At 48.8% G+C, this 10343-nt stretch overlaps 1 protein-coding gene across 4 annotated transcripts in view; it reads left to right on the top strand.

Annotated features, from left to right (window-relative positions):
• Myh11 (myosin heavy chain 11) overlaps positions 1-10343 on the top strand; it is a 108079-nt gene that overhangs the window by 93165 nt on the left and 4571 nt on the right. For all 4 annotated transcript variants that reach the window (XM_031363148.1, XM_031363150.1, XM_031363147.1 and 1 more), the window contains 12 exons: positions 485-589; positions 680-832; positions 1033-1281; positions 3603-3815; positions 4015-4227; positions 4461-4622; positions 4993-5121; positions 5312-5400; positions 6270-6393; positions 7232-7440; positions 8421-8529; positions 8631-8803. In XM_031363148.1, the coding sequence (XP_031219008.1) occupies positions 485-589; positions 680-832; positions 1033-1281; positions 3603-3815; positions 4015-4227; positions 4461-4622; positions 4993-5121; positions 5312-5400; positions 6270-6393; positions 7232-7440; positions 8421-8529; positions 8631-8803 (1928 nt within the window). The remainder of the gene's footprint in view (positions 1-484; positions 590-679; positions 833-1032; positions 1282-3602; positions 3816-4014; positions 4228-4460; positions 4623-4992; positions 5122-5311; positions 5401-6269; positions 6394-7231; positions 7441-8420; positions 8530-8630; positions 8804-10343) is intronic.

Here is a 10343-nt window from a genome sequence, read left to right as displayed (position 1 = left end):
CAGGAGCAGGAGCAGGAGCAGGAGCAGGAGCAGGAGCAGGAATAGGAGGAGGACCCACCTGCAGGAGCAGGAATAGGAAGAGGACCTGCCTGCAGGGGCAGGAATAGGAGGAGGACTCGCCTGCAGTCATGGGTCCTCCTGTTTCTTCTCCAGTGGTAAGGAGTGACTTTCAGTACTGGAACTCTCAGTTCATCTCTGCCAACCTTGGTAGGGATTTAGAATCCAATAAGGTGGATCCCAACTGCACCCAGTCAATACAGTGGAAGATTCTAGAATGGAGTGTAGGGCCAGAATTCCAAGTTTGTAGCTGATGGGTTCCAGAAGGGTCCACAGTTGCCTCTTGCCTCCTGTGTATTTTCTGTCACTGAATACCACAGGTCCTATCCCACAAAGGTGTGTGATATATTCTGAGTGAAAAGGGCTCTTCTTGCTGATCTGTGATATGAATTTCATCTCATTGGTCTCTCACTCTCCCCACCCCCAGAATGAAGTGGAGAGTGTCACAGGCATGCTCAATGAGGCAGAGAGCAAGGCCATCAAACTGGCCAAAGATGTGGCTTCCCTTGGATCTCAACTTCAGGACACCCAAGTGAGTATTGTACTGTACCATCTGGGAGACCTGGAGTGCCTCCATCCTTGGGGGCATCCCTGGGATCACCATGTATGCTCTCTCTTGTAGGAGCTGCTTCAAGAAGAAACCCGGCAGAAGCTCAATGTGTCTACCAAGCTGCGTCAGTTGGAAGATGAGAGGAACAGCCTGCAGGACCAGCTGGATGAGGAGATGGAGGCAAAGCAAAACCTGGAGCGCCATGTCTCCACCCTGAACATTCAGGTGTGGACAATATGCTGAGACCCACAATGGGTCCTCTCCTCACCTCCAGGGTCCATTGTGACTCCTCATTTCTCTGGGTTCCCCATGGGTCTCCTCTAGGCTTTGTGGTTTATTTGTTCAGTAGCTCCATTTGCTGTTGGGTTTCCTCAGTGAGGAGGAAGAGAGTTCACTTCTCAGCTTCCCACTCTTGGCCATTCCAGCTCTCAGACTCTAAGAAGAAACTGCAGGACTTTGCAAGCACCATTGAGGTCATGGAGGAGGGGAAGAAGAGGTTGCAGAAAGAGATGGAGGGCCTTGGCCAGCAGTATGAGGAGAAGGCTGCAGCCTATGACAAACTGGAGAAAACCAAGAACAGGCTTCAGCAGGAGCTGGATGACTTGGTAGTGGACTTGGACAACCAGCGGCAACTGGTATCCAATCTGGAAAAGAAGCAGAAGAAATTTGATCAGGTAGGGCTGAAAGCTCACTGTCCTTTACATAGGGTGAAGTTAGCTCTGTGCCACACTGTGGAGGTGCTGGGAATCTGAGTCTCCTTTGGACTTTGCTGGACACTGTGGAAGGCTATCTTGTCTCATCTTAAGTAACAATGACATGAGAGGGATGCTAGGTCAGGGCATGAACATATTAGAATGCTTAACATTGAGATTTTTCTAGGTACAAACACCGTGAAACCTGCTGACAGACATTTTCCATAGGGATGGCAAAGCTCTAATAAAGTGAGGGTCATTTATCCCTCCACTCATTGGATACTCAGGAGCACTGCTGGATGTTATAAGTAACTCTAAGCATCATTTTTTGGAACACATTATTTAATTTTTGCTCTCTCTCTCTCTCTCTCTCTCTCTCTCTCTCTCTCTCTCTCTCTTTTGATATAGTCTCCTGTTGACTATGTTGGCCTTGAACTCACTGTTTAGCTATAGTTGGCTTTGAACTTCTGAACTTGTAATCCTCCTGCCTCTACCTTTGGAATGCTGGAATCACTGGTGTGCCATTGTCAGTTTTATGTAATGCTGGAGACTGGACCCAGGGTAGGCAAACATTCTACCAACTGTGGCCCAGGTCTTTCCCTCAAAATGTATCCTTGGTAATACCACTTTCTCCAAAGCAGTCGCTACTAGACTCAATCATTAACATTGTGCTACATGCCTTTTGCCCTACTTTTTTTAGGGGGGCGGTGAACAGTGGGGAGATGGTCTTACTATGTAACTCTGTCTTGTCTAGAACTCATAGTGTAGGCCAGGCTGGCCTCAAACTTATAGAGATCTGCCTGCCTACAGCTCTTGAGTGCTGAGATTAAAGGTGCTTGCATAAAGATGAATCACAGTAACCCAACATATTTCATTTTTGGGGTACATTTTGAAACAAATTAAAGACATCTATGCCCTTCTTTCTTAATATTTAACATTGCATATTAAAAGATACTCAGGCTGGTGAGAGATAGCCTACTGCCAAGATCTTGCTGCCAAGATTCATGACCTAATTCCAGCTCCTAAAACCTATTTAGAGGAAGTAGAGACCAGAGTTCCACAATTTGTCTTCTGGTCATCATGTAGCACATACATGTACACACACACACATGTAAATAAATGTAAAAAAAAAAACCCTTGTACTTAAAAAAATAGTTTTGCAGCCAGGCATGGTGGCACAGGCCTGAAATTCTCCTGCCTCAGGAAGATGAGGCAGGAGAATTATGAGTTTAAAACTAGGTTGCATAGCAAAACTTTGTCTTGAAACACTAATATTAAGTATTATTATTTTCTATTTTTGAGGTAAATTTACATATGCTGTGATGAACACATCTTTCAAATGTGCAGTCACACTGTTCTGATAAATGTTCCTGTTATAACCCAAATTCCTAAATACTATTTCTAATATAGACTACCCATACTTATTACAAATTGGTTTGTTTGTTTTTTTGAGACAGGGTTTCTCTACATAGCCCTGGCTGTCCTGGAACTCACTCTGTAGACCAGGCTGGCCTCAAACTCAGAAATCCGTCTGCCTCTGCCTCCCATTTACTGGGATTAAAGGCGTGTGCCACCACTGCCCAGCTACCCATACTTATTAAACATGATTTTATTTATATACAATATAGGGTTATTCTAAAACTCAGTTTACAGACCGTGTTGTGAACCCAAATACTAGAGATTCAAGGGCTACTGCTCCCCATGATAGGCCTCACCACGTTAAGCTTGTGCAGGACACGCCAATTCCTCCCTTTCTGAGCCATTCTGCTCTGGACTGCCATGTGCTCCATGGTCTTATTTTCCACTAGAGGGCCAGAAGTGATTTCCACTGCCTTCCTGTTGATATTTTGTGGGGTTTGGTGTTACCTGTGGTGTTAGGAGGTCCCTGGTATTCATTTGTCTGTGGAATTTTGCAATCTAGGTTTAGGTGCCACAGTCTGTAACATACCGCTCTCTTCTCCATCAGATAAGAATTGTGTTAAGATGGAAGCCATCTTTGACTTTTATCCAAGTATGTGCGTAACCATACACCCTTAGTATGGTGCATGGGGTAACTTTGTAAGAAAGATACTTCTGGCCACCCCCCTCACACACCAATAATTCAATACCACATTGTCCTCAGTAGGAGGGTGTGCTATCCCAATGGGCAGTGAGAAAGTGAAGTATCCTAACTGTTTTCCACGTGTATCTAAATTGCTTGTATTTCCACTAGGCACATTCATCATGACTAGGTCTTTTTCACATCTGGAGTTTGGTGAGCCGCAGGTGTGCTAGGGATGCCTCTGAGCCCTGTGTTTTTTCAGTTGTTAGCTGAGGAGAAGAACATCTCCTCCAAGTATGCGGATGAGAGAGACCGAGCTGAAGCAGAGGCCCGGGAAAAGGAAACGAAGGCTTTGTCTCTAGCCCGGGCCCTGGAGGAAGCCCTGGAAGCCAAAGAAGAGCTGGAGAGGACTAACAAGATGCTCAAAGCTGAGATGGAAGACCTGGTCAGCTCCAAGGATGATGTGGGCAAGAATGTAAGTAGTTCTGCATCTCACTAACTGGTGCCTCAGCAAGGTACACCAGTCTGGTGTGGACATGAGAAGCTAGGGAACAGCAGCTAGGGCCAAGTCATCAGGGGCCAAGTCAGACCCTGGAGGCCAGGGCCACTGCTCTGGCCTCATGAGCCTCTATTCCATGAGGGTATGCAAAGGCCCTGCTCACTCTGCTTACCAGGTACACGAACTAGAGAAGTCCAAGCGGGCCTTGGAGACCCAGATGGAAGAGATGAAAACCCAGCTGGAGGAACTGGAGGATGAGCTGCAGGCCACTGAGGATGCCAAGCTGCGACTGGAGGTCAACATGCAGGCCCTCAAGGGCCAGTTTGAGCGTGATCTCCAGGCTCGGGATGAGCAGAACGAGGAGAAGAGGAGGCAGCTACAGCGGCAGGTGAGCCAGCTCCCACCTGCGACTGGGGACATCCCCATCTTCTACCACCACTTACTGCCAAGATTCATGACCTAAATTCAGCCCCTAAAGCCTACTTGCTGGAAGCAATGGGCACCCCCACTTCCAGCAACACACATCACTTTATGTTGAGTCTCTGGGAGCTCAGGGAGTGGCCAAATGAGCTGGGGCTCTGAGGGCCATCCTTGTAGCTTGTACCCCTCTTCCTGACTCAGCTGCATGAGTATGAGACAGAACTGGAAGATGAACGGAAGCAGAGGGCTCTGGCGGCAGCAGCTAAGAAGAAGCTGGAAGGGGACCTGAAAGACCTAGAGCTCCAGGCTGATTCAGCCATCAAAGGGAGGGAAGAAGCCATCAAACAGCTTCGAAAACTGCAGGTTGGTGATGCTGTGTTGAGGGAAGAGGGAATGCAGGTGGAGGAAGAAGCAGCTCTCCAGGCCTGGTGCATCAGTGTGGAGACTTCAGGAAGCAACCTGCTTCTATCAGAGGTGTAGGTTAGCAGCTGACTCTGTGCTGCTATTTAGCTACAAGTAGTTGGTTTTCTGAGTGAGGCACTGTTGCTGGGCTCTTGTTCATTCCCTTCAGTTCACAGGAGGATTCTGCCACTGGAGACGTAAGGCCCAGCCAAGTACCAGGGATTCACCAAGATAAACTGGAAATTCCAAGGGGTTGGCACACAGAGGTATGTCTCTCTGTGCAGAGCCAGGTGAGTAAAGTGGACCATGCTTGTCCTATTGACTCATGCAGGCTCAGATGAAGGACTTCCAAAGAGAGCTAGATGATGCCCGTGCCTCCAGGGATGAGATCTTTGCCACCTCAAAGGAGAATGAGAAGAAAGCGAAGAGCCTGGAGGCAGACCTCATGCAGCTCCAGGAGGTACAGGCTTGCCCTGCTGGCAACAGCCACTCACAGTGTTGTGGTGGGACTCTCAGGCCTAGGCGCCCAGATTTCCTTTCTTCCTTCCTTTCCCCTCACACAAAGAGCAAAGGGAGCCTCCCTGGGCTCAAAAGGGGAGCTGCACTTCAACTGTGCAGCAGCAGGATAGCTAGATCCTCTCTCCCTTCAGGACCTGGCAGCAGCTGAGAGAGCTCGCAAGCAAGCTGACCTGGAGAAGGAGGAGCTGGCTGAGGAGCTGGCTAGCAGTGTGTCAGGAAGGTAAGGATGTAGAAGAGGCAACTGGACTTGGGGTAAGAGAACAACCAGCCTGAGGTGTGCCCTGGAACCCCCACTTCAATGATAGCAAACCCAATGCTCACTGAGCCTTGGCAGGACAGACCCATGCTGGGAAAAGTCTTGACCTCAGGGTCTTCCCACCTACTGATTTGGAAATGTGGCACTTCATTCTGAGTGAGTAGTGGCAGGAGCGAAGAAAGCTGGAGGAGATTGTTCCCACTCCATTCTGGCTTTGCTGATGTTGGTCCGTATGAGTCCCAACTCACTTCTTCCTAGCAGGATGCTGTGCTATGGCTCAAATACTCAACAGATGTTTAAAAGAGAAAGCTTATTTTAGCTCATGGTTTCAGAGGATTCAGCCCAAGGCTTTGCTGATCCTGGACTTAGGCTAGTACAGAGCATCATGGTAATGGGTACACACTGAAGAGGCTGTTCACTTCAAGGTAGACAGAAACAGTGTGAATCAAGAAGGGAGTAGAGACCCCAAGGATACAAGTCCCTGTCCCTCTTGTGACCAGCTTCTTCCAACAACCCTTCATTTATTGCTTTTCACCATCCAGGAATCCTATCATGAAGCCATCAAGGAATTGATCCATTTATTAAGCCAGAGCCTCAGAATCTAGTCATTTACCAGAGCTGACCAGTTGATAACCAAGCCTCCAGTACATGAGTTTGTGAGGGACATTTCTCATTCAAACCATGATACAGGTGATCTTGGGTGACTCTAGTTTCCCTTGAGCTTGTTTTCCCAGCTAGAGAATGAGGGCCACCTGAAACAACACCTTTTCAGGGAGAGTGGCCTAAGACTGAGTAAGGTCCATGGGTACCCAAAGTAGTTTCATTCCCTCCAGGAATACACTGCAGGATGAGAAGCGCCGCCTGGAGGCAAGGATCGCCCAGCTAGAGGACGAGCTGGAGGAAGAGCAGGGCAACATGGAGGCCATGAGTGACAGAGTACGCAAGGCCACACTGCAGGTAGGAGATACCGAAGTTAGGCTGAGGGGAAAGGGAGGGAACACCTACTCAAGCCATTTAAATTAACACAGAGGGCTCAGGAAGTAGCCTGACCCTACCTACCCTTTTAGCTCTGGGTAGTTGCTTCTGTCCTATGCAGGACACCTATATTTGGCACTCAGCCATTGGACTCAAAATAAGCACCTGAGGGAGGGCTACAGTGAGGCAAGACCACTTGGCCATATTCCCAACGGAGAAGCAGAGTGCGTTGGGTTTCCTGAAATAGGATGTAGGTGTAGCCCAGCACCAGCTAAGTAGCATGCACCACAGGTATGTTTTGTTTTAGCTCCAGGGATTGAGGAAAACAAGAGGAGATCCAAAAATAAGGCACAGGGTCCTTTTTTCTCCTTTCCTGTGTGTGTCACGCCTGTTTCTGCCTGTGGTCTTCAGAAAACTCTAAATGGACCTGCAGGGTCTTCTGTTAGCCAGAGCCATCTTGCTTGCTCCAGCACATGGCCATGGTGAATGGCTCTGGTGTTTTCCCTCACTGCTCTTTGCCCAATCCCAAGAGTCCTTGGTGCCACTATGGAGTGGAAGCTTCCTGAGTAGCTCTGTGATGGGTGCCAGGAACCATCCTGTAGCCCCTCAGGGTCTGGGCTAGGGGACATGGGTAGAACAGAACAGGTTTCTGGCTCAGTCTAGGTGACTGAGGTTTCTGAGCTGAGAAATAATGACAAAGAATGAGTAGAAAAAGAGAGAGGAAGCAGGTGTTATGGCCTTAGGGAACAATGGTGGTAGACTTGTTCTGATACTCACCTAGTTGTATGCCTTCTGCCTCATGGCCATTTCTCTTCCCTAGGCTGAGCAACTGAGCAATGAGCTGGCCACGGAGCGCAGCACAGCTCAGAAGAATGAGAGTGCACGGCAACAGCTGGAGCGCCAGAACAAGGAACTGCGAAGCAAGTTGCAGGAGGTAGAAGGTGCCATCAAAGCTAAGCTCAAGTCCACTGTTGCGGCGCTGGAGGCCAAGATTGCACAGCTGGAGGAGCAGGTTGAACAGGAGGCCAGGTATGGGGGCTCCAGAGTTTCAGCTTTCTAGAGACCAGGAAGGAACACTTGGGGAATCATCCTGAGAGTCCCATGTCTAGAGTGTGACAGTGGAGTGTGTGACTATGGCCACAGGGCAAGGATGTACTGAGCCTGCCTCTGGCTGAGAGCAACCCCTCACAATGTTAGTGGCTATTAGAATGGTGACAGTCCTCTAGACATGCGCTAGCCTTGGTGGGAGCCCCCAGGCTTTTCTTAACCTTCCCCTGCCACTAGGGACATGAAAGGCCCACCACCAGTCCATAGACACAGCTCCCTTGCTTGATCGTGAGTCACAGCATCTTTGCAACCCAATGTTTTAAAGATTCTGTATTTATACCACCTTTCCAGATGATCCATACACTTTTGCGGTTTTGAATTTACCTGTGTATATATAGGATGATCATTTGCATCACCTCAAAAAACCCCACAAATAACAACAATAAAAACCCACAACTCTCTGTCCTTCCCTGTCATCCCCAGCTTGAACCATATACTTTGTCACGATGGAGTGGCTTATGCTGTATGTATCAATTACTTTTCTCATTGTTGTGACAGACTACTTGACAGAAGAAACTTAAGATAGGAAGGGTCTATTTTGGCTCACAGTTTCCAACCCGTCGTGTGGGAGAGGCATAGTGGAGCAGCTTAGTTTGGGGAACTCCAGGCAGCACCTGCAGCTGCTGCTTCTCACATCTTGATAGAGCACATCAGAGAGTTTGGGCTGAATCAGAGGCAAATATCACCTTTAAGTCCCTCCTCCATTGACCCATCCTGCTAGCTAGGCCACATCATAAAGGTTCTACAACTGTGCCAACTTTCTTTATTCTACATCTGGCTGATTCTTGGGATGACTCTTAAATTGAGGCTCAAGGAAGCTGGGATGCCATGCCTTGGTTAGCATGTTAATTACAAAAATGCCATTTCAATTCGAAACCACCTCTCTTTCCTCCCCATGACAGAGAAAAACAGGCAGCCACCAAGTCGCTGAAGCAAAAGGACAAGAAGCTAAAGGAGGTCCTGCTGCAGGTGGAGGATGAGCGCAAGATGGCAGAGCAGTACAAGGAGCAGGTAGACACAGCTGGTGCCTCTTTTTGGCTGTCCTGGTCTCACCTGGTGCTCCACGACCCCTTACATTGACCTTTGCTGACACATTGTCCTGTCCTTGGCAGGCAGAGAAAGGAAACACTAAGGTCAAGCAGCTCAAGAGGCAGCTAGAAGAGGCAGAGGAGGAATCCCAGCGCATCAATGCCAACCGCAGGAAGCTGCAGCGGGAGCTAGATGAGGCCACTGAGAGCAATGAGGCTATGGGCCGTGAGGTGAATGCCCTCAAGAGCAAACTCAGGTGAGGAGCCAAGGTAGCTGGAAGGGCCTCATCAGCCTAGAGTGCCTGCTCTGAACCCATGCATCTGTTCCCCTGCATCCCTGTACCCAACAGCACCTTTAACATCCTCCCACCTTTGTGATTCACTGAACATTTTTATTATTCCAGCATTGGAGCAGGCATAGAGTTGAGCAGGGCATGGTCTCTGAGAAACTCATCTCTTATCCTTTAACCCATATGTCCTACTCCCTCATGTGGAGGAGGTGGAGGAAGATTCCATCACTTAAAGCCTGTCGTTCATTGCAGGATGGACGACTACCAACCCTTTCTTCTTATCCTTCTCTGAACCTTTTATTTTAGGTCCTCACACTGCTGTGTCAGGTAGGGTTGGGCTGTGCTGTGCATGTCACGTGCTTAGCAGACCTGTCTACCCAGAATTGTGACAACTACAAATGTCTCTAGAAGTTGCCAGGTGGCCCCTCATGAAGATGCCCTGCCCACACTATTGTGGGGACTAAGTTTGGTTTTCTTGCTCAGGGCTGCCTCCTTCTCTGTACCATCATTCTGGACATTCTGGCCTTCCAGCCTCTCTTAACTCCACTGTTCTCTGTGATTTTCATATCCCATAAGACTTGTTGTCTGTCCCTTGATCTTGCTATACTCTGGGATGTTGATGAGAGACTCTACACTCAAACTGTACTGTGGGCATCGTGACAGTTGGAGTTACCTGTCTAGCTCTGTGGTATTTGCCCCTTTCACATTCCCTCTCCAGCACCCCAAGTTCCTTCCCGTGGTCAGCCTTCACCTGCACTTGCACACCTCCTCAGCAACCTGAAGCTCTCTCTTGCTTTGCTGCCTTCATTTGACTGGTACCCAGTCCGGTGTTAAACCTTCTGCATAGCCAAGACACAAATAAGCCAGATACTCCCCAGCTGCTGATAACCACTGAAATCACCCAGTAAGTGATCTCTCATCTCCATCTCACTTCCCACTGATGCCCTCACTTCTGTTTTAACTGGAAAGCAGAAATGACCATGAAATTCACACCAGCTTTCCCTACACCTGCCCTGGCATCTGTGCTGAGCTATGGGGAAGAGTCAAGGCCTTGTTAAACCTGGTCCTCAATCTGCTTCACACACCCAGCATGTGCCTGGACACTGCCTCACTCTCCCCTTGAGTGAGAAACTCCAGCTCTGCTCCTCTGCCACCCCTGTCCACACACAATGTTTGGGTAGCATCCATCACCCTTCTTTAAGCTGCACCATGATCTACAATAGCCTTTGGTAGAGTGACCATCACAGGTCCTCTTGTTGGATATATACTTTCTCTGGGCCTCACAGGGCCCACTCATCTGACTGCCCATCTTTCTCTGTCAAAAACCCACCATTCACTGGATTGCCCAGGCAAAGCCACCATGCACTGGACTGCCCAGGCAAACCCACCATGCACTGGACTGCCCAGGCTCCATCTTGGTCCCTTTATCATCTTTCTGCTTCTAAAGTGACCCATCTTGAAAGGAGCCTCCAATCCCTCAAGACGACAATGTGTGGTTGGGTCCTAC

This window comes from Mastomys coucha, unplaced genomic scaffold, assembly GCF_008632895.1.
Source record: "Mastomys coucha isolate ucsf_1 unplaced genomic scaffold, UCSF_Mcou_1 pScaffold12, whole genome shotgun sequence".
In the NCBI taxonomy this organism is placed as follows: Eukaryota; Metazoa; Chordata; class Mammalia; order Rodentia; family Muridae; genus Mastomys; species Mastomys coucha.
This window is presented reverse-complemented; position numbering and strand designations above follow the sequence as displayed.